The sequence below is a fragment of the Venturia canescens genome, chromosome 1, assembly GCF_019457755.1.
Source record: "Venturia canescens isolate UGA chromosome 1, ASM1945775v1, whole genome shotgun sequence".
Taxonomy (NCBI): Eukaryota; Metazoa; Arthropoda; class Insecta; order Hymenoptera; family Ichneumonidae; genus Venturia; species Venturia canescens.
The window spans coordinates 10,159,199-10,185,917 of record NC_057421.1 but is presented as its reverse complement, the minus strand read 5'-3'; the positions used below and the strand labels follow the sequence as shown (position 1 = coordinate 10,185,917).

The window sequence follows — 26,719 nt, the reverse complement described above, 5'->3', positions numbered from 1 at the left end:
GTTTCCTCGAGGTGTGGAGATAATGCGAGTCGAATGTAAGTTGACCCAGGAGGTCGGTCAAATTCTGAATGAATTTCAATAAATCACCGCAACGAGAGCAAATAATTTCTCTGGTATTAAATGCGGAAACAATACTGGAGTGAATCCGATATCTCTGATAGAGTAACCAACTTTTTTTATTGCGTAAATAGATAACGCGGCAGAAGAGACTGGAGATATGTGACTCACCACGGATCGTCGGGTCAAGCGCAAAGACGTGGGAACTTTTCGAATATTGTACGCGATCTTCAACAGACTTTCGTCTTGCTAGAAATAATGTAACTTCCCTGTTTTTCACGTATCATTACATGACATTCCGAAGCTTTCTCGTGCACTTTGTAGTTAAGCTTCTTTGCTTCGAAAGCATCGGACTAACAGGAGACAAGTTTCGTTTCGAAGCTTGTTGTTTGTCGCTGAGGAAAATCACGGTCTAAAAATAAATTCAATAGGCCGTAATGGCGCTTCATTCAGATTATAAATTCATCATATTCACAAGTCCAATCACATCAATCATGCAAAAATGAATCCATAATGAGAAATGGTCACGCTATAATGCTATAAAAACGATTTTAAGGTAGATCGTGCCCGAAGTATCGTATTTTGTGGGTTTCTAAATTGGATCGGTTTTTACTTCCTAATTAAAGATATTATCTCTCTAAATTAATGTCAGAGTTATTCATTTGAAATTGTAAATAAATTTTTTCAACTTATATTTTGACGAATAAAATTATAAGCCATTAATTAATCGGGTATCAATCACCGATTGAACCCGAAATTTCATTCGTCCCTAGCGAAAATACTATGGCTTTTTAAGTAAAAAATCGATTTAGGGCGCAGAGGAAAAACACAAAGGGAAATGGATCAAGAAAAAAGTGTTAAGGAGGGTGGATAGCGACGATACAATGTTGCCATGCTAAACCATGTTAAATACATTAAAAATTTCAAAATGATAAGAATTTAATAAAATTTGGTGAACATATTCTTTAGTGCCAAATTTGACAGTACAATTTTTTTAAGATTTTTCTTCTGTACAGTTATCGAGTAATTGATCACTAAAGTTCACGCGTCTAAGCATAGCGTTTCCATATATATAGGTATACATTCCGGGCATAAGAAATCCGCTTTAATGCGTAATTACTCGATAACTCAGGAGAAGAAAATTTTGAAAAAAATTGTGTCATCGCACTTGATGTTGAAGAACATTATCACCAAATTTGATCAATTTCTTATCATTTTGACGAATGTAGCCACCCTCCTTAATAAAAAGACAGATGGCTGTGACAGGAATGGACTAAGCCAAGAAGAAACAAAATGCCGAAATGAGCAAACGGGAGGTTACACGAATGCTCATTACCAATTTCGTTCAATCTTTAATGTAATATATCTTTATTACTAGTACGACAATCGTCTCGAATTTTTTTCCAGAGCATCATTATATACTTCACTGTTATTGTGTACTTTTTCATAAACTTCGTAAGAAGCGTTCATTCGTTATATGGAAAGATAAACGATTTTTTACGCATAGTCCCTATACCCCTGTGTATTTTTCTTCATATTTAAAAACGTTTATCTCAATAACCAATAAAACGAACCGTTTAAAATTTGATATACGTGTGAGTCGACTACCCATTTGTGCTCTGAGTAAATTTCAAGACATTCTTAAGAAAATCGTTGCGTGCATGAACAACCTTAATAATTGAGCAACCTCATATCTCGTTTCTAAATAAAATTCCAGTCTCAATTCTACATGTGCGTACATATTCGGTTGGTGAAGGAACGGAAGATATTAGAAAAAATTTCAAATGATTTTTCATGGGAATTTTCCATGAATGAGATTTTTTTTCCCATCTAAATGTTGAGAATAAATTTTTGGTTGAATCCTGTCGTAATTTCCTTGTCAATCAAGATTTCATGGGCTTTCAGGCAACATTAATAATTTGATGTAATTGTGAATATTCATTTCCATTTTCATGGGCTGACACACTGAAATGAGACGGAGGTTGGATGCTACTTCAATTTTCAAATGTTAATATTTTCAAACGTGCTCCCTCCATCTCTTTTTTTCTTTACTGCGAGGTATTGGAAAGATGGTGGAGGTGCAGGAGGTGCCGACGACGAAGAAGACGAGGAAGGTGGTGGCCGGTGGTGGGTGGATTGGTCGGTTGGCGCTCGTTTGTTCGGTTCGTACCGCGCTCGTCAGTATAGCCAATCGCGCATGCGCTATTCGCTCGCTTAGTAGGTCGCCACTCGTTCCTTCGCGCGAACCCGCTCGCTCGCCTGCTCTCAACTCGTTCAGTCACACGTAGGCCTTCGCTAGACGCAGCGTGCGCCTGAGAGAGAAAGACCGAAAGAAAGAACGGAGGAGTAGTGGTCCCGCTCATTTGCCGGCTCAACAATTCTTGCTTTTACGTTTTTTCACCAATTTCCTCCTCGCGACGGTAAACGAGGATAAAATAAGTGGAAAAGCTGGAAACAAAACTAGACCGAGAAGTCAAAAAGTGATAAATCGAGTGACGTTTCCCATCGAACTTCAGTTTTTTATATTTCCTTCGATAGATTCATGTGACTTCCATTATAACGAACCCGTTTTATTTGCGGGCTTCGTTAATTCGCGATTTTGACTATTGCCAGTGACGTTTAATGATCGAACCGTCGCCGGACACTCGTCGAGCACGTGGTGTTCCGCACGTTCACGTGTATCACTGTTTCACAGCTTTTACCACCCCCGTTGCAATTCGGAGCAGTGAACATTTCCGCAAATCTGTGATTCTAAGGATTCCACACAAATGAAGAAACGGTGACACCAGAAATTGTCATTTATTTTCACGAGTGCACGATCGAAAAGTTTACTACTCCCGCGCGACCACATTGAGTTGCGCACGCGCTCAATTCCCAAGCTGTTTGCACCGGAACGTCTCGCAGATTGTGATTTTGCAATCTGCGTTCTACGCGGATATCGAAGCTGATCAACCATTTTTAACGAACATCACGATGGTTTACCGCGGTGCTTTCGACATGGATACGGTGAGTTCATTTTTGTTAAATTTCTTAAAAAAAAACAAAACAAAACACAGCAAAGACACAAAAAACGCGTATGACTTGACTTGTGCCTTCCAATAATGACCGATTTCACATATTCCGAGATCAAATAAATCAATTTTCTTGGTTTTACTCCGACATTGGAACGCTCGGTATTCAAAACGCAAAAGTCTTCAATTCCAAAAGTTGAAACGACGCAATTCCGTCATTTCTTCTCGTAAAATGAGTTACAGATTAGAAAGTTTTGGAAGTTTACTTTCCGAACCGATACCAGCATATTTTACACCTCGCGATATCGCAGTTTGAGCGCATGTTCGATAGTTCGGTTATAAAACCGACAGGCATCCTCGGGTCACATGATTTTTTCTCTCTCTACCTTTCAGTAGAGAGGAAAAACGAAGAAATGAGATCATCGGAAGAAACGCTGAGCCAATATTTGGAGTTATCGGACTTCCTTTTTCTGCGTCGAAGATTATGAACGATGGTTCGTACCGTTGCAGCTCAATTGAAACGAAAGATTGAGAGGAACGTAAAGTTTGAGCGGCATTGAAAATGGCAGAGGAAAGAATGAGTTTAGTCGGGGCGTGACAGGAGAGACGCTCGTGCAAACAATTCTCCACCGCAAAGTAGTTGTGGACAGTGCGTAGTCTGACCCAGTCGCGGCGACTCTGCGGCCGGTGGAGAAATCTCGAACGATTGCTGGAAAGTCACTCCGCTGTAGTTTAAACGTTTTTCCTCAGGCGTTTAATTGTATTATTGAAAAATGGGTTTCCAGCCTGCTGCAGCTGAGAATGCGACGATTCGATTCGAAGTTCTTCGTTTTTTTAATGCTCCGGAAGATTTTTTTTCCCATATTTTGGGACACATTCATTCGTCCAAGTACGTAGTAACACTTAGGAATGTTCCACTCGGCCAAAAGCTACTTTCTGCTCGATTTGGCGTGACTATCTTTTTATTAGATTTATTAAGGTCCAAGATTAATGGAATCGATGGAGGGACGGTATCGACAAAAATCTGATGACTTTTGTCGAAGCTCAGGATAAATCGTATGAGCACCTTCAACACATTGATGAAGTTGAAACCCTTCCATCGTCACTTCCTAAAGTGCTCTATGATGTCACGAGGATACCTGGAAAAAGGCTGAAAAGGCAGGCCTCACGAGGTCCCGTGGTATCGTGGTTTTTGTTTTCTCCCCGTTTTTTCTCGCCACAATGTTCTAATATATCCGAACCACAAACCCATAAGGTAGACCGCGACGTAAGACGAAGCTAGACTGTTTGGACCGAACGCCTTAACGCCCTCATCGTGCAATCAACTTTTTGCTGATTTCCATCATCCCAACGCTGACGTTCAAGACGAAGCGATTTTGAAATTTGTTTTGAGTTTACGAGCGGATTCTGTTCGAGGATTTCCGGTGAAATTTTGTCTCGAGGCAGATCTTAAGACGGGAAGGGCAACTGGCAGGGGGCGACGTTGCTCACCCTCTGCAGCTGCGCTCGATGGGCCCGAGAATAATCGCTTCGCATTAGCCACTCCCACTTGTTCTTATCTCTGCACTCGATAGGCTTTCCTTATTGATATTTTCGATGATGAATCGTTGACAAAGATGGAGACGATTATTGTCATCGAGGTCTCTGAAGCCAGGCCTGTTCGTTACAGTTTGCGGATAATTTTCGCGAAAGCCTTTATGTGACGTGAAAAGGTCAAAGTATGTTGGACTTGATTTGAATCGACAGAGCGGCCCATAATCGTTAAGATCACTCGTAAATCGTTGGCGATATTTTTCTCAACCTTTTATTCGTTAAAAAATGTTTATGTGTGAGTCAGCCTTGCCGAGTTCGCGAACATCGAGATATGGAAAGAGAGCTTACGCTGTGTGGACGCGGAAGGCTATAACTTTCGAATCTACCGCTGCTCTCGACTTGCGCGACTCCAAGTCGCCGTGTGTTGCGACGTTCCTTGACTCCTGGGGGCCCGGCCAACCGACAAAACACGCTCTCTCCCTCTGTCGCTCTTTCGCGATGCTTATAAAACGTGGAAAATTTCAAAGACCATCGCTCTCTTTGCTGTTGATCATGCTTTTATTTTCTCTTGTCTCTCCCCTGTAAATATTCTTGTTTGTTGTTTGTCGAATTGCAACGATTCCATTCGTACGAGTATACCCATAAATAATCTCGTTTATTACAGCCTCTCGGTGTGCTGCTCTTTTGTCGTATAATCAATCGCGGAGCGTTACTTTTACGCAATCTTCTCAGTCTTGAAAAGCGGGAAGGAGAGAGAGAGAGAGAATCTGATTGAATTTTATTGCTAACGAATAAAGTATTGCTGTCCTTGAGAGGGCGCTGTGACTTCTTAATTGGACAATCGATTAAAATGTAGCAATCGAATCTACGAAGGGAAATAATCGAGGATAAATCAATCGGTCAACAAATCTATTTTCTGCTCATTTTGTTTTTTCAGATTCGTACAAATTTGTGTCTTGACATGCGTGAGCTTGCGACTGCCAGTTCAACTGAATGATAATCGAAACATCCACACTTAACAATGCAGATAAATCAATGCGTGTTCGCTAAAATACGGCTTCTTGTTTACAACTTTTTTCGAAAGTTTCATTCGAAAGTTTCAGTCTCTCCTCTCTATCTCGTCTCCTCTGACCGTTCAAATAGTATAGACAAAATTGGCTCTTCCCGACCGTTGTCTCGATTAATACTCGAACCAAATTCGATAACACGCCGGGTCGTGAAAATACTTGTGTTATCGTACTCTCGCCGCTCAACCAGTATCTCATGCATTATTGCTGCGGACTTTGGACGTATTTTTCAATAAATCAGCCTCATCGTTCGGCTAAAATTAACACAAAAACTTCCTTTTTTACATTCAGCGAGTACACCAGTCCATGGAATTCGCGAAGATATCGTGGGTGGGGATAAAATGTTAGAATGACTAACATTTCGAACAGCTAAAATCTGGAGTTTATGAACTTGGAATGATCATGTGGAGACAGATGAATTCGACTAGAGCTTTGAATGTCGAAAATAAATAAAGTAGAAACTTCAAGGTTCGAAGCACGTTTACATCGAAAATAGAGTGTAACAATCGCCCATAGAACGACGACTAAAATATCGATTTTTTGAAAATTCGACTATCACTCTTTCGATTCATAAATTCCTACAATCAGCGATATTCACAATTTCGAAAATATAATAACGAAAGACTAAATATTATTGAGGTTGAAATACTGAAATACCAAAAAGTCGACCGATCAAAATAAAGAAACGCAGCGGAGCTCAAATACACGCGTCTCACTCACTCACTTACTCAGACCGGTGATCTCCAATTTCAAACATCGCTATTTTGACTTTTGCCTTTTCTAGCCATCGCTATTCTGCATATCATGCAAGTTTTATAGGCTCGAAAAAATCACTTTCGATTTTTTGCTACTTTGTATTCTGGTATGTTTATAAAACAACTACTCTTCATTTTGAATTCGAAAATATGAACTTTTGACATTCGTATGATCTGTTAAAATTCCATTCGAAATGAAAACTATGGAAATATATATTTTTGAGTAAATACGGGTTCGAAGAAGGAATATTCGGTTAAACACGTAATCCGCTAAAAATTCGATCGGAAATAAGAATTTCGAATTACTTATTTTTCTCCCATCTGATATCGCAACTTTGAAAATTTCGAAATATCGACTTTCCTACAATTTGGTTATTTGACATTTTGAACCCTGCCTAAATTAACTAATCTGCAAATACGATCTCATTAGAAAATTGTTGAGTTAATCGTTCCTTTAACGAATAAAGTCAGACATTTTTTTTCCGCAAAGTTTTCGAATCTTCGTGAATATTTGTCGTGAATCGATGTATCGATGTTCTAACAATGAATCAAAGTGGAGTTTCGATTTGGTAACGTGGTATTCAGGTGTTACGCAAATGGAATATCACAAGTCCCATGAGAGAGCTCAGCGTAAATATGTTCGTTTATAGTTTCGATAATTTTTTTCCTCTTGAGCCGTAGTAGTTGAGGATAAAAAATTACAAATATTATTTCGAGTGTCTCATCGCGTATCCGATAAGAAATATTATGAAGATAAAAGTCTTTGCAACATTTTTAATTTCATGGGAACGAAAGCAATATTCGAAAAAACTTGTTACCGCCTGGCCAAGTTCATAGAGTTCAGGGGCGCACTGCTCGTTGAACATACGCTTTGAAAGACGACGACAACGATCGGCGTGCGTGTGAGTCTCCGTAGCAGATACGAACGTTCCGTAAGCGAGAGAGCGCGCCGATCCAATTAGCGGACCATCACCGGTCACGCCGTGAATTCTCTATGAGGGTTGTTCTCCCCATAAGTTAACACGGGGGAGAAAAAACGTGAAACAATCCCCGAAGTAACATTAAGTAACTCAACTCTTTCTAATTGATTCGAACAAAGAGCTGCTGCGGTATAGAATCGTGCGGACGAAAACTCTGGATTCGAATTCGCATTTAAGTCACCTCATCTCCGAAATCGCGGTCGTTTGTTATTGACGTCTCGTAAAAAGTGTTTTAATTTCAACAGACTTGAGTAGAGCTGCCGAAAGAGATGTCATGGCCAAAAAAGTGTCGATGAACAAAAAATTGATGGGTTTTCAAAGCATTTTAACAACTCTTTAGAAAACCGTCAATATATCAACAGTGGAATTTTGGTCGAACGTCAAAAACCAGTCGGCAAGACATTACAAACGAAATAACCGCGGAGAAAAATTGTTTACTCTGATTCAGTGGGGGAGAAAAAATTCTACATTTTATTGCCTCCTCAATTTCGTGAATCGGCAAACAAAACGTCGCGAATTTTCGCATAGAAATAGCATTCGCGTCATCGGTGAGTAGATTCAGATTACAGATCAGCAGCCACTCTGCTTCGACATGAAATTTTGGGAAATCACACTTTTGCTTTGTATTCTCGAATCTGTAATCGTTCGAGCGTCACAACTCTTGCGGAAAAGTATAATGATGATAGTAATGAGGCGAGCTGAAAGAAAAAATCTCGTAATAATCGTTCGGTTCAGCAAAAGCTCGTATTTCTGTCTCCGGCATTGCCACAATATACCAATTAAGTTATATATAAATATACGTATATATATATATTCAGAGGTAGAAGTGTCTTTGTACTGTGGTCGTTACTCGACGTCCTTGCCACACCAATTCGAATCCTGATTCCTGTCCGAGCAATGTTGCATTAGCGAGGGCGTGGTTGGCAGCGGCCTTTCGGATCTTTCACTCTCCTCCTCGCCTGCTGCGATACCTTTTGCCATACAGACCCGAGTCGCTGGTCAGCCCCGCGAGAGAGGAACAGATTCGATCGGGGGAGGAGGCAAGCGATCTGCACTTTCTGTATCTCGGCTCATGGTAATTGCGACAGACTCGTTTTCCACGCTAGAGGACCCCTGCCTCACTTTTACGCCTTTCGCGACCTCGATTATTTTTTACATTCTCCCTTTGCCTCCCTCCCTCTCTCCGTCGTTCTCCGTAGAACTTTTTAGCCTCTATTTTTACCGTGATGGTCCTCTCGGTTCATCCAAGCTCCCTAATTGCTTGTCGGAAGAAACTCATGCGTTGGGGGAAAAGAAATTAAAAGTTGTAGAAAATTCGTTCCTCGGTCACCTCCCGAGTCGTCCGATCTCTCAACACTTTCGTTTTTCGTGGTGCAACATTGTCACGTGAACTCTGAACTGCGCTCTTCGATTGCATCCACTTCGATTACCAGAATATTGAAAATGTACACTGCATCTCCGTCGGAGTTTCTCTTTCGAAAAAAACGCCAAAATTTCCGCCAATCATTCCGAAATTTCTGTCGGAATCATGCGAACCCAATTTTTTTGGTTTCAAGCAATAATTTCTTGATGAACGTCCTTGAACTTCGTGAATTCGTTTTTGTGAGCTGTGAACATTGTTGGAACGTGGGAATCGTAGTTGGAGGACAGACGATTGAGTACGTATTATTGAGGGGGGGGGGGGAATCATCAGTTTCTACGTTCGAGATGGAGCCGCGTATTCGTGTATGCAAATGTAATAGTATACGAATCGACTCTACTAAACTGTGCAAACATAAAAATCTGTATAATGTGTGACGGCGTTTATTTGTATAGAATTTGTTGGGTTAAACACACGCGCGAAGTAGACTCTTACAAAGTGCAAATGCTCCTTCCTTTAATTACATGCGCGCGCGTCTCATTATCCGACCGTTATCGTTGTTCCCGCGCACATACGCATTAACCCTGGAGAGGAGCAGACTTTTTCCGAGTCTCTCTCTCTCTCTCACTTTATTCTTCGTCACCATTTGCGTATTTCTCTCTTCTTCAACGGGTAGGGTTCAATATGTCGAATAATCGAATTATAGAACGGTCGATATTTCAAAATTTTAAAAGTTGTGATATCAGATTCCATTTTGATCCATTGTTAGAAAATCGATACATCGATTCACGACAAATTTTCATGCGGATTCGAACACTTTGCGGAAAAAAAATGTCTGAATTTATTCGTTAAAGGAACGATTCACTCAACAATCTTCTAATGAGATCGTATTTGCAGATTAGTTAATTTAGGCAGGGTTCAAAATGTCAAATAACCAAATTGTAGGACGGTCGATATTTTGATATTTTCAAAGTTGTGATATCAGATGGGAGAAAAATAAGTAATTCGAAATTCTTATTTCCGATCGAATTTTTAGCGGATTACGTGTTTAACCGAATATTCCTTCTTCGAACCCGTATTTACTCAAAAATATATATTTCCATAGTTTTCATTTCGAATGGAATTTTAACAGACCATGCTAATGTCATAAGTTCATATTTTCGAATTCAAAATGAAGAGTAGTTGTTTTATTAACATACCAGAAAACAGAGTAGCTTAAAATCGAAAGTGAATTTTTCGAGCTTATAAAACTTGCATGATATGCAGAATAGCGATGTCTAGAAAAGGCCAAAGACAAATAAATAGCGATGTTAGAAATTGGAGATCACTGGTCTGAATAATTAAGTAAGTGAGTGAGACGCGTGTATTTGAGCTCCGCTGCGTTTCTTTATTTTGATCGGTCAACTTTTTGGTATTTCAACCTTAATAATATTTAGTCTTTCATTATTATATGTTCGAAATTGTGAATATTCGCAGTATTGCTGATTGTAGGAATTTATGAATCGAAAGAGTGATAGTCGAATTTTCAAAAAATCGATATTTTAGTTGTCGTTCTATGGGCGATTGTTACCTCTATTTTCGATGTAAACGTGCTTCGAACCTCGAAGTTTCTACTTTATTTATTTTCGACATTCAAAGCTCCAGTCGAATTGATCTGTCTCCATATTATCATTCGAAGTTTATAAACTCGATCGGTCAGTTCGAGTCGAACAGATTACGCGTTTCGCATAGCGCACGTATAATCCGCGTAAATTTCCAGCGTTTGCGTGTACCTCGCATTTGTACTCTTGGAAAAATATTTATAAAGGACCGCGATGCGCGCGAATGATCGATCCTTCAGGCATACACGCGGATACCAATTTCCATCGGTACGATCTCTGCGCGATTATACGATTTAACGGTACGTACCCCCCGATACGAGCGTGTGTGGGTGTGTGTACGTATGTTTTACGCCGTGTTACCGAGAGGGAAAGCAACTTCCCACGCTTAAATACTTCGCTCATCGTCTGCACTCGTGTGCGTTTATAGGGAATCACGAAACAAAGAAAAAAATATTATTTATCCGCTGCGATTGTCAATGGTCATTGAATAAATTTGCTACCACGATGGATAATCGTCGCCGGATTTTTCGTGGAGCAATCTTCCAATGAAAATATGTTATTTTTGTCCACAATTTCATATCGATTATTTGGAGCTAAAGTCGTCGGTGGAACGACACTCATATTCACATGGATCTCTGGTTCGATCGCGTCTTTATTATTTTTTCGAAGGAAATCGACTACCGACGGCACTCCCCACTCGTGACCTTCTTCGTGTTCCGAGAAGACATCTTCCCTCTGGGCAATTCTCATCGGTGCAATTGTACGTTCGGGTATAATGCTCGCCCTTCACTCTCGCCGCGCGACCTACGACCGCGGGAGAAACTTCTTGAATATTCTCAAAAATCACCGTTCCTTCGCCTGTGTCAGTGGAATCTCCTCGAATATCTCATTTTCAGATAGAAAACATGCAACCAACCCTGACATGTCCTCAACCTTACATTCTTCGAATGCGAATGTACTTTGCCTCGGGAATGGAAAAATTACCATCCGTGCCATGGACAAACGTTTCGGCTTCTTCCAGCAGTGCCCTCCTGGATTCGAGAATCGAAAAATACGCATGAAAACAGTCCTTCGTAGGCGCTCCTCGAGCTCTCTGATCCCTTCTCAATTCCGCGATCACCTGAAAACTGGCACTGAGTAAATAACACCGAGAATATACAATATTTAATTGAGCTAAATATTTATTTCATTTATTAGAAAAAATCTTGTGTTGATTCAGCAAGTGTCCTTGTTCAACGAAATAAAATAAATTCGTCCACCTGATCGTTTTTTTGAATTTCACAACCAAAAACTAAATTCCCTAACGATCACAGATCACGCGAAGACGCATTTTCTCCCAGAAAAACCTTGAAGGTACCAGGAAGAATCAGCGAAGAATCGAAACGCCAGAGATTGATCCATCAACCTTTTCATTCGATCCGCAAAAGAATTTCTAATTTCAGAACAAAACACTAAGACCACGAAGGGTCATGTGGTCCCAGGGTGGTTCCTCGCGGGGGGTCCGGGCCCCTGATCTCCGCGTCTCTTTGTGTGTCTCCTCGCGCGTTCGTGTCGTCTCTCCTAGAACGACGCGCTAGTAGTAAAAGCCAGAGTGGTACCGGCGACGGAGTACTCGACAGAGTTCATTTTCGACTGTTTTTTTAACGATTTTTTTCCCGCGATCACGAAGGAAGAACAAACCGTCTAACAATTGGACTTTTAATAATCATTCGATAGCAAATGTCATTGTAATATTCGAGACTAAACTGCTCTTTGTAATGGTCGCTTAGGTTCGAAGCAGTAAAATCGTTCGACATGGAACTCGAGTACGTTTACTCCTATATTGGCAGAAAATGTACAAGCGCGCGGGCTTGATCGCACACAGCACTTTTGTTCGTACCCATATTCATACATTTTTCAGTGTATTCGCTTGTATAAATATTTTATTCATTCGATAGACACATAATTATGTACACCTATATATACTTGTGTATGTAGTGTAGATTGTGAGCAAACACTCGGAGAGAAACCGGTTGAGCACTGGCAAGAAGCAGTTTATATACTACGCTTGCGGTTCTCGTAGCAAAGATCGAGAAAACACGAAGATCAACAGAGATGGGTTTTTTCGTTAGTCATCACTCGTAGGTTTGTTAGAGGCCCTGAAATATTTGAGAATATAATAAAATCTCATAGGTTGAGCTCATTTATATTTCTCACCTTCGAAAAAGGGAAGAGGTTTTCCCTCGTTCGGGCTCGCATCTAAAACTTCGAAGCGCCGAAAAATAAAATTGAAAAAGGATCGTTTATTGGTTTTTCTCTTTTGGATCTCGCATGAATGATTTTATTCCTCGACTTTTCGAAGCAACGAGGTCAATCGTTGGAAATCTTGTCTCGGTGCTTCTCACCTTTTATTGCCACTTAAACTCGCACGGGGGTAGTAGATTCCTAGCAAATATGGAAGTGGATTTACAGCAGAGGATTTGCCGAAATGGTAGCAAGCGAGCGGAGAGCAGGGGCGAGGCGGACAGAGATACATCAGAAAGTATCTCGTGCTCCGAGTTATATCGTTCTGGAGTTACGTACCCGACTCGGACACTTTATATTTGTATGTATCGCGGAGAATTTTATAGTGAAACTATATAACGACGGACACGCGGTCCAAGTATCCCTACGGTGCTCCGGGGAGGCTTTCGACCTCCTGGTAACGCGAAATTTACAGCGGCCATTATAAGCCGATATTCTTTGTCTTGTCGTTGCGGGAATACACCGAGGAGAAAGATACTCCAACAGCGTCGAGTACCTTTTTTTGTTACTTTACCTCTCCAGCTACGCTCCCTCTCAGTTCCGCGCCAAGTTTCTCCCTCTCTCTCTCTCTCTCTTTCGCGGGTGTACGCTTCCCTCAACGAGACTCTCCGTAGCTTTATGTCTGTCTCGTACGTACTGAGGAAACTGCGCGCCGTTCACCTCTCTTACCCCGAGGTCGACTATATTCCCATTTACAAACGATTTGCTTTTCTCCACTCTTTCCTCCTATAAATGTCCTGACGAGAACTATCTCTTGCCGCGTTTCCTCGCCCCGCTCTTCACGCCTTCGATTCCCCACGATCTAGTATTCTCGTCTACGAAAAATCTTCATCCATCAGGCATTCGCCGATGGCTTGACGTTTTCTCACTCGATCGAACCAACTTTTCATTCGCCTGCGAAGTCTCGTATCATTTTCATTTAAAGGAAGCTGGCAGATTTATCGACTTTACCGTCGAATAAAACATCCGGGGCGATCGAAAATCTGGCAACTGTTGACGTGACGAGAAAAAGTTCGTTTCTGTCAAATCATTTTGCCTCTCGACATGCGCAGGTGAAAATTAAGACTGTCGAATTTTCTCCATGAACTTGGATTCCCGATGTTATTTTCAACGACGCGGCTCGCCTCAAATAAGGTGCGCGCACCGCGCTTCAATAAGAGCACGGGTTATGCGTGCACCACTACTCGCGTTCCAATTATTCTCGTTGAAGCTGCCGGAGTACCGTTGAGCTCACGAGTCGCCGCCGCATCCTTGCACGCTGTATCGAGTCACGCGTAATACGCGTAAATGCATCGTCGGGCTTTATCTCGCCGAGAGAGCAGCCAATTCATTCATGAAACGGATCGAATGAAAATTTACGACGGCATCGCAGTAGCCCGCAATTATAGACGTAAGCTGGAGCAACAGGTGGAATAGTAGCTCGCGTTCGCACGATTAAACGAAAAAACGAAAAAATATTTTTCACGTCTTTCACAAGTAGAGGAACAGCGATTAGAATAATTGATGTTCTGCATTAAAAAGTGAGCTAACAATTGCAGTTTCACGTCAAATTCTCATTCCGTGGCAAAGGCCACGCTCGGCGAACAAAAACAGCCGAAGGTTCGAGAACGATTTTATTTTTCTTCATAAAACCCCACTATTCGGATGCAACGATTACTTGACGAATTTCCACGGAGCCACGATGAGTGAAAGAAGACTTCAAAGTGTTTTCTTCCTCTTTGCACATTCGTCGGGGCTCGCGCCCGAGATATTTGATGATTTCGTAAAACAAATCGACTCCTGCGGTCGAGATATCAAAATTCTTCGATCTTACGAAAAAAATTCTTCAATGGCAAGAATTCGTTCCGTGATTGATGCGGCTATCATGACCAGGAGTGCGCGAACGGTGAATAATGCGTTTGGATTTTGGTTGGAATGTGGCTCGATATGACGACGCTGCTGACATTTCGCCGAAGAAGAAAAAAACGTGTCCTACGCTGCCGTCTCCACTGAACTCGATCCCACTACTCCGGACGATCGAGTCGGCGGATTCTACACATGTGCGTCTCGCATAGCGGATGGGACACGCGTGGACAGTCGCATATAACAGCAGCAACGGAGTCTCTTCGGTGTACGCGTAACGGCCTTTACCGTTAACCCACTCAACGATCTCTACCACACCGTTGCTCCTTCTACTGCTTCTTTCCATCACATAATCTCTACGTGTGTCCGCGCATGCATGTCTTTTATATAGGAATACATATCGGTTTACGTACACTATGATACTGAGGAGATACTTATAAAGCGTAAGTACGTGACCGACGAGTTTTCATGTGGAAAGCACAACGTTCGAAGCACCGGATTGCACCTTCTTACAGCAAAACCTATAAATTTCTCACTGCTCTTCTTTCGAGTGGAGAGCGACGCTTGATTGATAGCCCATATTAGATACCAGTGTCGAGAAATTCTAAATTATTCCACATGGAAACTCCGTACACAATGCGATCGTTTACGATCGAATGATTATTATTATTTCGTATCTACGTTATTAGAAAAGTTACTTTGTTGCACGTGAGTGGTGGAAGGAGTTGGAAATTCATGTTATTTCAAGCCTCACTTTAAACATTGACGTGATTAATGTATTATTTGCATTAAGGTAGATCGTGCCAGTAGGTTCGTATTTTATGGGTGAATTGGGTCGAGTTTTACTTCCTAATCAAACATATTATCACTCTAAATTAATGTCAGAGTTATTCATTCAAAATTGTAAATCAATTTGTCCAACTTATTTTTTGGCGAATGAAATTACAGGCCATTCATTTATCGGGAATCCATCGCTGATTGAACCCGAAATTTCTTTCGTCCCTGGCTAAAATACTGTAGTTTTTATTTTAAAAATCGCATTAGAGAGCGCAAAGGGAAAACACAGAGGGAAATGGATCAAGAAAAAAGTATTAATAAAAAGACAGAAGGCTGTGACAGGAATGGACCAAGCCAAGAAATGCTGAAATAAGCAAATGTGAGGTTACGAGTGCTCGTTTTACTAATTTCGTTCAATCTTTAACTTAATACATCTTTATTGCTAGCAAGACAATCGTCTGGAATTTTTTCCCAGACCGTCGTTACATAATTCATTGTTATTGTGTACTTTTTCATAAACTTCGTATATGGAAAGATGAACGATTTTTTATGTGTTTTTTTTTTCATATTTAAACACGTTTTTATCTGAATAATCAATGAGACGAACCCTTTAATATTTCATGTGCGTGTTACTCGACTAACTATTGGAACTCTGTGTACATTTCAAGGCTATCTTAATAAAATCATTCCGTGTGTGAACTACCTTAATCGAATCGAATTTGATTTTTTATCGAAAAAGCAACGATTTGAATTTCGGAGTATCGAAGCTATTTTCTTAGCTGAAAAAAGTTTGGTGCAGCAGAAAACTATTTTCTGACTGAAACTACTTCGACTTTCGACTCCCAAAAATGAATTGAGTTTATTGGCTTCTCACGCGGCCCTGCATACGTCCATTGAACTCGAGGGATGGATTTCCATAGCGTTGTTTCGTTTCATACTTTCGAAATTGATTTTCGATCGAGAATCTTTCTCGAGTCAGCATACAAAAATATCTCTGCCACGGTATACCGCGATGCTCAGGATTCTTTTGGAGACCTAGAAAAACGAGAGTGGGTTGAATCGTCGTCGGAGTCCAAAAGGAAGGCGAAAAGAGAGCGTCGTATCGGTTCGGGCGACGAGAGTGTATTATACATAAGCACAGAGACAGAAGTGCAAGTCGCGTATCTATCCTTAGCTTGTATTTTTCATACACATGAAAAGTTGTTAAGGCGTGTGTGTGCGTGTGTGTGTGTGTGTGTGTGTGTGTGTGTGTGTGTGTGTGTGTGTGTGTGTGTGTGTGTGTGTGTGTGTGTGTGTGTGTGTGTGTGTGTGTGTGTGTGTGTGTGTGTGTTCCGAGAAGCGAGAGGCCATTACCGCTGCGCCAGGGCCACATACTGATATCTCAATACAAAACCCCCTTAGTTTGAATCCATTATAATATTCCGAGTGGCTACCGTATGTGTTGTTGCTCCGGTGTCGCGAGAGCGAAAGCTTACTAGTATATCTTCGCAGCCTCTCGGTTTATGTGCCTTCTGTCGTCCGTTCCTCCTCCTACTTTCATTCGTTTTTCACTTTTTTTCTCTCCAATACTCTCTTTATCTCTCTCTCTCTCATTCCATATATATACTATTTTCTACATCGAATAGCGAATGCCATTCCGCTTGTCAAGGGCCACATGCGGGGTTAAATCTGACCGGTTAAACTCGCGCGCTCCTCGCGACTCGAGACTTTCAGCACGATCCCTGTAAACAAAAGGGGTAATGCGCAAACGCTTGCCATTGTGGGGAAGAAACGAATTCCGTCTGTCGATAAACCCTACCCACGCGATATTCTTTCGATCAAAAACGTTTCGGCTGAATCTTCTATTATTATCATCGCTAAATATTCAGGAGGCTTTTCCCCTCGCCGTTTCATCTTTGTGTATAAGATTCTTCGAGTTCTCTGGAACTGAAAACAAAAATGGTCGACACTTTTTTTTGCAATAGGCTTCCTTTTGAATATTCATTTAATGATACGAACTTTTTTTTATTCTGAATTATGTAGACTCCAGAGTCGGTTGACTTTGGTGATCGATTGACCTCGTCGCTTGCGACTAGCCCGCCAAATTCGAGAATAATTCATTCAGGTGAAAATGTTGGAACGAACGTTGGCGAAATATCAGTGTTTGTCTTCTGGTTTTTGCATGGAAAAGTTTCATCGCGATAAACTATCGAGCTTTTCATCGTAGATTCGAAAAATTCTACTCAATTTTCTCTCCGTCCATTGTTCTGAGGAGAATGGTAGGATACACGTTTGTATCGCGTTGCGAGTATTGTTGAATATTATTCGAGTATGCGAACTGCGCTCCGGCGCACGGCTCGATCGCACGTGCTTTCGTGTACGAAAACTCTTACCACTGAATTAAACATAAGTTGGTGGCTTTAAAATATGCCACGAGCGTAACGTTTGAGATCGAGAAATAAAATGTTACACGCAACGATCACACGTCTAAGGGTGTGAGATAAACTCGTTATTTCAAACATCATTTTTTCTTACTTTTCATTAAAACAGAGAAAATAAAGAAAAACGACCCCGATCCACCGTGGGCCTGGAATCGAAAGGTTTTTTCTATCGAAAATAAATATCAAGGGAACACGCAGTCGAAACAAACAATTTTTTCCCCTAATTTGGGAGCAGAAAATCAGCTAATGACATCACTGAACACGAAACAACTTGAGTCTGAAATCGATGTCGAATTCTTTCCTCACATTCTTGCTGGTTTCTTCCCCGATTGTGACATGCTCTAAATTCTATGAGCGTCCTACATGCATATAAAAGAGTAACGAGCCTCCGTTTCGATTAGATTTTTTCATCAGCGCTGCCACGACCCAGCTCTTTCTCTTTTTCAATAAACTTGAGTTCTGGAACGAAGGAAAAAGTAGCTATGGAGAGAAAAAACGGCGAAGTAGGTGAACTCGGAAGGGAGAGAAAAGAGAGAAAAAAGGGGGATCGAAGGACTGGATAAATGTATTAAAATAGCCATTTCGGTGCAGAAGAAACACGTCCTTTCACACGTTAATCTCGAAAACATGATGCACGTGGCATTCTCGGCCGCGGATCCCCGCGGTGTGCATACCGCTTAATAGCATCCACTTTATACCGCTTTCCATATGTTTTACTATCCAGCCAAGTAGATTTATTGGGCATCTTCGCGCAATGTAATCGGCCTAGGCTTTCTCATAACCGTAGCCAATTGACTTTGACTATCTGTAGCCGTTACTTCGTGTTTTTTTTAAGTTTGAAGATTAAAATTATTTGATAGAGAGATGCAGTTCGCAGGTACACCGTTTCGAGGGAATATTTGCTTAAAAAGTACCGAACCACAGTTGGAAGATGTGCCTACAACGAACGCGAGAAATAATCACTTTATGTTCTGTAACTCGATTCGAATAGATGAGAAAACAGTTTTCAAATCTTGACCCAATTCGGAAGGACTCTGATAACCGTTTGAATGAGATGGTTACTTTCCAAATGAATTCTCATTCATTTATTCCAGTGATTTATAGCTCAAAGTTAATTTTGAGCAGAGCAAATATTTCTGAGATGCAGTTTGATGGGTTGAGTCGTAACGTTTGAAGGCCGAGGTTCAATTTCATATTTTATCTGTTCGAATAAAAAAATCGACTTTTGACGACGATAATATACGACAGAATGGAATGATTTTGGCTGCTTTCAACTCTGCATCGAGCTCTTCCGTATAATTCAGTAATTATCCCGTGAATATAACCTCGATAAGAGAACAACTTTTTGCTACCCATCGACGCATTAGCATACTGTTTTTTCCTCAATCTTTCAATCAACTTTGCATATTTACGAGCATGCGATGGATTTCGATAAGATTTAACGTGACGAAGCTCTCGATAAAGGTACGAATACAGCTGCAGAGAGAATATAAAATACGTCGAAACTAATCACGAGCAGAAACAGTGAAGAATAAATCTGCACAAAAGAAATGTTATTTTTTCTGGAAGCCCTTTGTTTTGGAAACTATATTTGACAGTTGCGTACTCAGCTTTGTGCTGATTTATTAATTTTTCATCTTCGTTATTCGCTACCTTTGTTTCTCACTCGTTCGTCGAGTCCGCCCAGTCATCGAGTAGGTAACTGGAGTCACGAATATCGTTTCATCCTCATTTTTACTTTTTAATTTTTTTCAATTTGTTTTCATCTTCGTTGAGATCGTAAGCGCACGATTCGCTCGATCTTTCTCAAACTTTATTTCTTTCGCTTTGGAATTCTGCCCCTTCCTTTTCTCCGTTGATCTCTCTCTTTTTCTCTCATCTCTCAGGACTCGATTTTTCTGTCTCTTTTTCGCGCTCGCTCACCGACTCTGGAGAATGGGTTCCCCGAGTCTCAAGGCCGCGAGTGAGCCGAGAGCTGGGTTTTCCAAAACGTGCGGTCCTGTGTGCACGAGTTGACTTCCTACCTCCGTCCTCGTCTCGTGTTCCTCTCTCTCCGCGCTTCCAACGAGGACGAAGCTAAGCATGAGTAAGAAAAAGAGAAAGATCAAGAGAGGGAGAGAAATATGACCGGAGGGGAAATAAAAAGACTGAGGCAGAGGCAAGAAGTGGTTGTGAAAAAAAACACATTTTAAGCTCGTGTGCGTGTGGCGTGGAAGGGGGGCACTCGAAGATTGGCATTTCTTGGCTCTTCAGTGGTTCTCGAGAGGTTCGGAGGGGTGCGAGGGATGTTAGGAATGATCGAGAGTCAAAAAAAGGAGCTCGAGAAGTCTGCGGCTACCGATTGACGTAACGTCCAAGATATTCGTTCGACGGGAGAGGTACTCGAATATTTTATTCATCCTTTTTCCGTTGTTTGTTCAATTGTTAGCCGAGTAAACGTCACAAATATTATCAGCAGTTGGAGCTCTTCCCGTAGAATATACTAAAGATCGTTGGCATTAAAATAAATTTTGGATACGCCCTCAATGGAAAGCTGGTAAATGAAAGCGAACGTCAAACACCGAAAGCGCATGTGTTTTGCAAATTGTAGCTTTCGCGAATAGCATGATTTATCGTAGTTAAAAGTCGAATTTCTTCACTGCCATTTCCCTTAAGAATCCTTCGTGCCGAACGAAAATTTCCAGACTGTCAACCGTCCGTCGTATCTCCTCCGATGATCACGAATACACGATCGTATCTCATTGTGTGACAAATACAAAAGACGAGAGTCCCAAAATTCAATTACCCACTAAATCATGAGCCAACGTTTTAGCACAGGAGACAAAAAATTGAAAAGAACGCAAAAAAATTCGAAATGAAAAGCCTCGGGGCCATCTGTATCGAGAGTTAATCGATTATCGCTGCCCAAACGACACCCTGCTGTCTTCGGCGGGGGTGTATTGACTCGTACGCGGAAGTATCTTTTACCACGTTACAAATTGATATCGATAAAAAATTAACGATCCCCAGCTACATATTGTTTGCGTGCAGCGCAAGAGCAACGCGGATATCGATCAATAATAAATAAGTATACGCCATGATCAGCGTAATTGAGTAGTTTCTTTAGTATACTGTAATATCGCCGCGTCTTATATGCTCAGAGGATAATCAATCGATTGCAGATCAGTTTAGAAGTCCGGGTATTGATGGACTTGTCTTCCGTCCCGATCGGTCTATTTGTGTCTCCATATTCTTCGCTATTCTTATTTTTTCGTGACAAATTATTGTTTATGAATATGTGAAGTGTCACGTGCGACTTTTGGTTGATTGTTTATTTCGAAAACAGTATGATTTGTCTGTAAAAGACGTTTCTGACTGTGAACTGGTATTTTTTGAAATGATTTAACGAGCTGAGGCTCTGCACGTTGCACGTTGTGCAACAAAGTTCTAGAAATAACGGAAAATGTTCATTGAAATATTGTGTCGAGGAAAGTGGAAGTTTTTGGGTAGAATAAAGCCAGGGAAAACTTCAATTTTCCGGTAGTTTGATGTCGTTTTTAGAGCACGATTAAAAAGAATTATTTTGTTTATTCCGGACGAAACGAGAATTCCATCCAAGTCGTTCTACGCACATTTTTTTCTCCTTCAATTTACAAAAGGAAGGTTACAAAGTGGATATTTTTCGTGATTTAGTACCCTCTCAAATATTCGGTCACAGATTATTCAAGGCCCTGAGAAATGGCAACTCGTACGAACGTTAGAGGCTCTTTCGCTGTTTCACGCGTAAAATATTTAACAACTGACAGCCGGGAGGCACAAACATTTGTGGCGTTAAAGTTTTCGGTAAGGCAAATAATGCTCGGGGAGAAGAAAGAGACGGACAAAGACGAGGCCGGCCTTTAACTCGACGCAGTGATGCACCGAGGGTCGTTACCGTGCTACGTTATGCTCTCCCATTATGCAGTATTATGTTACTATTTACGCTATAGCAACTGGCCAGTTATTTGTCTTGCTCCTCTTCCATGTTGTAAATGTGACGGATCGAGTCTGCCCTTTCCCGCTTATTTTCGTTTCACGTTCGTACACTCAACTCATCTTTCTTCTCGTGCGCGCGCACTTTTCCCTTCCCTCGAGCTCATTTCCTTCAATATTCTCACGAAAGTTTTTCGCCTCTCGACGTTTCGGTTTGACAACTTAAAAAATCGTGTATTCTTGATTTTTTCGAAATTTTTACAGGCGCTTAAATAAAATACTTGATCAGGAAAAGTACCTGAAAACCGACCCGACACGAATTCGTGTTGGTCTCATTTTCATCGTATCGTGTGCTCAAATTTTTTCGTCTTGCCACCCACAGCATTGACCGCGGTGGAAGTAGAAATAATCGGCCATCGGTCAGGCGCCAACGAGCGTTATATGAACGAGCATATACTTCACTACGCGAGGCACTTTACGAGAGCGTTCTTCGCAACGAATCGTTCCGGTTTCATTCCCTCTCAAAATGAACCTAGAATAAATTGATATGCGCGCAAATTGTGATTAAGCATCCATTTTAATGGAATAATTATAAACCGTCGTTACCTTCTAACGCTCTATTTGAATTTGAAGGGATTGAAAATTCACGATTATTAGCAATTGAGGAATAACACTTCGATCAGGAAGCAACGAGTGAATTTGTATCTCCCACTTTCGTTGAAACTCCATGTGCTGTGAGGCTGGAAACAAAATAAATCCCCACAAAAAGTTGAAAAGTAACCCTAACTAGAATTCTCAAAAAATCGATTTTTATTGCATTTTTCGAAAGTAAATATATTTCAAAGTATCATACTAAAAATTTTATAAAGATCTGAGCAGTCTAAGTCTAATTTTGAGCGACGTTTACTCGGCTGTCTGAGCGCGCTAATACGCACCGCCTACCTGCCTTTCTTCAAACGCGTTTTTCTCAATATTACGTTTTTGGATAGCTCGTTGATAAAATCTCCGAAACTATTCAACCGATCTTTATCAAAAATTTACCGCATGTTCTTTGTGACTATAATTATAGCGGATATCATACGAATTTTGAAATTTTTAGTGGAACGATTTTTTTCTGCGAAAAAACGATTAAAAAAACGTGCTTTTTCGTAGTTTTTGAAAAAATGCCCGCCATTTTGTGATTTTTTAAAAAATCAAAAATCGTATGATACACGCTATAGTCTTTTACCTATCGAATTTAAAACCATTTTTATTTTTTTTCTCCAATCATCCGTTCCAGGGTTTATCAATGACGCACGCCCATTTTTTTCGGACCTGTCTTCTCCCCCGTTTTTCTGTACGAAAACTGAGCAAAATAAAAATAATAAAAAAAAAAATTGTGTATTTTAAGAGTGTATTTTTAGGCCCAACACTTTTTATATCCATATTTATAATTTATAGGTACCGGGTCAAACAAAATTCGTGAAAATGATGTTTTTTTGCCCATTTAACGTAGTTCGATAGCCAAGTGCCGCATAAAAAATAGGGTGCAGCCCCCTTTCTGTGTGAACATTATTCGTTGTGAAATATGTCCGAAAAGTCCTTCAAAATATCGCTAATTAATAGTAAAAAAATATATGCTTACGATATTTTACTAAAAATTCATAATTGCTCGTGATTTTGGATTTTTTACATTTTTCTCTTTTGCGTACGCCCCTGCTAGAGTACATCTTCATGCCGTGTGTACATATACAAGCATACAAATGAACGCTTAGAAGCGCGTCAATCGTGACAACATTGTACACAGGCAACTGTTTGAAACGAGCGCAGCGTCCTAAAATCTATAGTGATAATCATTGCCCGTCTCACTCGACAGCGTTGCCCTGTCGCGAACCTTGAAATTTTGCCACTCAAATTCTCATACGATTTTTATAACAATAATTTTTTTCTCAAAAACTAGACGGTAGATCATGCTTTTTATTTTTTAATTTTTTCTTCAGAAAGTACTCTAACACTGTGTTTTTTAAAATCAAAATCGTCAGAACCGTTCTCGAGTTATTTCGGTTCACATTTTTTGTTTGACGATTACCATGTGCTCAGGATGGGGAAGCCACAGAACTTTAACTTGCAATATCTGAAAAACTAAACGGTAGAACTACTTTTTTTTTTTTTTCTTTAATCGATTCGTTAGATTTTTCTGCGCGATATATATTTTTTAATTTTCGTCAGAAATCGGGTTTTGGTATTGGACAACCTTAATTAGGGTAGATCCCTTAATTCGCACTTCCTCATTGAGAAATGTTAAAAATGAAAGTTGCTCGATTGATTTTTACGGCTGTTGACAGTCGGCAGGATGAAAATCAGTTCTGTTGCTCGCACGTACTCGTGCACACAACGAGAAAGTCCCACGCTAAAATCGTAAGTGTAAATCGAGCAAAGTATACCGAAAGATCTCGTTCATGAACGGAGAGCGTTTGTTCGGAGAACCGTGTGGACATTGGCACAAAAGAGAAAATAAATTTCGTCAGACACTCTCTCGCGTCTCTTATTATAGAGGCTCGATAACTGCTGACATTGTACCGATGGCCCCGTTGACTTTGGCTCGGATAAACGCTCGGATATTATCCCCATCGGACGGCGCTCGTTCGCGAGCGAGTATCGCTCGCGATACAAAAATTGAATCGGCCGCCAATAGATTATTTATTAAGCATACTTTTCAACGTCGGAAATTAAGTGTTTTCGCATACACGTATGAAAAGTGTTGTTTCCCTAAGTAAAGGAAAAAAAGGAGAGTCGAGAAATATTCGGGATTCGCGAAGGTAATTCATTCGAGCGCGCAATTCGATACGATTTTTTATGACGATAATGAAGTTGGCATTCTCGTCGTATCTATCTGTAATCTCGCTCGCAATATCCGCACTCTTTTGCTCTGCGGCTCTATTACGCATTTATGTTTTCCGTTTTGTTACTTTACCTTCGTTCGTTCGTGCACGCCGCGCGCTCATACCTCGAATCACGAAATAAACAGTGCTCTGCGTGTAAATTCGTGTCTACCGAAAGTGCCTCGATAAAGTAAAATAAAGTACAATGCGGGCAAGTCCATATATTCGGATAAGATACGAGGGAGAGAACGTGACCAGATGATAGGCCCTATATGCATATCGATTTCGCAGGTACATGAGCATTATTATTCTGCGTTAAGAGGTGCGAGTCCGGAGACGAGGATTTCAGAGAGAGAGAGAGAGAGAGAGAGAGAAAAAAAATTGTTAGGAAAAGAAAGCAACCGAGGCATGAAAAAAATGAAGAGAATAAAAGCGAACACGTGAAACAAGGCTTTGCGCTCGCGCGAGACTGTACAAGAAACGCGAAAGAAAACGTGTGTGCGATACGTTGGCTACTCCCTACGGGTCAACTCGATTTGCTATCTTTGTTTTCAACTCTCGCTGTACTTGGTCCCAATTTATATGCGTGTACTGTACACCGCTTGCTGTGGCTTGAAGAAAGCTCAAAATCTCTCGAGTAATCTCACTCTGCATGGCTTTTTAACTTCCACGCATTGTCACGTACGAACAAAGCTAATAACTTGATTATTATAATCGTTAATACTGTTATTTTTATCGTCATTTTTACTGTTCATTTTCATACGCACGTGCGCTCGACTAGTCTCCATACGCGCGTTCCTGTCTCGTGGATCGAGCCTTGTGCCGCGTGCTTCGATCGCCCACGCTGGGGAAATCCACAGTCAGCAATAAAGTCCCCATACGATTGCTATTGTCGATCCCCCACTTTTTTATTCCTCCTGTCTCTCTCTCTCTCTCACACTTTATTCTTTCCACCTCGTTGCTTCTTTCGCTGGCTCTGTTTCTATGTTTTCGTCCCAAACGAGTTTGACCTCCCTCCGTTCCTCTCTGTTCATCCTGCATGTCTGAATCTGTTTCTTGAACAACGTACGACGTGGCAATGCAATGTCGCGCTGCCATCACCGAACGAAAATGTCAATGCACTTTTGTGGAGAAATTCTTGCGTCATGCTGCCTGGATAGAATTCATGGTAGAAAAGCACACCGAGGGAAATCGATTGACGCCTTTCAAAATAGTGGACAGCGAACAAATGCGAGTCATGAAAATAAAACGGAGTCGAACAAAAATTCTCCATCGGCTTCGTCAATCAAAAGTGCATTGGAATCACTTCATTACTCGTCACAATAATCGCAATTATTTCACGGAGTCAGTTCGCCTCGAAAGAGCGCGAAAGCGTGGGTTGCAAAAGTTCGCTAAAAAAGCAACTGCGCATCCCAGCTTCGGGAGAGTTTGCCAGTCCGTAAGAGCTCCGAATGCGATATTTTCGAGGCTCTATCACCATCCCGCGATCTCGCTTGCTCGTTGTCCCTATCGGCTCAGACTCGCGCGAGACGAACGGCTTCTCGGTCTGCGGCGATGTAACTCGGAGCCATTTTATCCTGGATTACAAAATGTAAGTCCCCCTCGAAGTTTATGTAGTCTCGCGGGTGCCGCGCTACGATCTAACTCGGCGACGGTAGCGTTTTTCTCATTCTTACTTCATCCATTATACGAGTACATTATTAACTCTGTGAAAGAACACTTGCTCGGCTCCCTCCTCGATCTACGAGAGCGCATCCACGGCCATAAAATCTCGTGCGCGTCCGCATATGTAGCGAACTTGTAAGCTGCACGAGTGGCTTTGAATCTTGCTCCTTCTACAGGATCCATCGATCGACTGATTCTCTGGTTTTCCCAATTGTTATAAATCCGCAAGTTATCGTTGTTTTGGTGCTCAATTACAACGAGAATCTGCGACCATCGCTATGAAAAGTCAATTTACCTGTTTCGTCAGCCGCTTTTTCTAATGAGCTGTACTCGCTTCATTACTACAAACGAATGTAGGATTTTCAGAGACTTTTTGAGCTCAACCAAATCTTTTATTCGGTCAGCCACCGCAGTAGTTTCAAGTCGATTATCATATTTTTCATCCTTTACTGTGGCGAAGTCTTTGAATCACGAGAATTAACTTTTACAATGAGAAATTGTAGAATTGAAGGAAAAAATAATATAAAGAAATTGAGACGAAATTGATCTCTTAAAA

The 26,719-nt window shown here is 41.0% G+C and overlaps 1 protein-coding gene across 1 annotated transcript in view; it reads left to right on the top strand.

Annotated features, from left to right (window-relative positions):
• Window positions 1-2,353: 2,353 nt before the first annotated feature.
• Window positions 2,354-26,719, top strand: part of Ets98B (DNA-binding protein Ets98B) — a 37,918-nt gene continuing 13,552 nt past the window's right edge. The window contains exon 1 of the mRNA XM_043425994.1: window positions 2,354-3,063. Coding sequence (XP_043281929.1) covers window positions 3,031-3,063 — 33 coding nt within the window. The 5' untranslated portion in view covers window positions 2,354-3,030. The remainder of the gene's footprint in view (window positions 3,064-26,719) is intronic.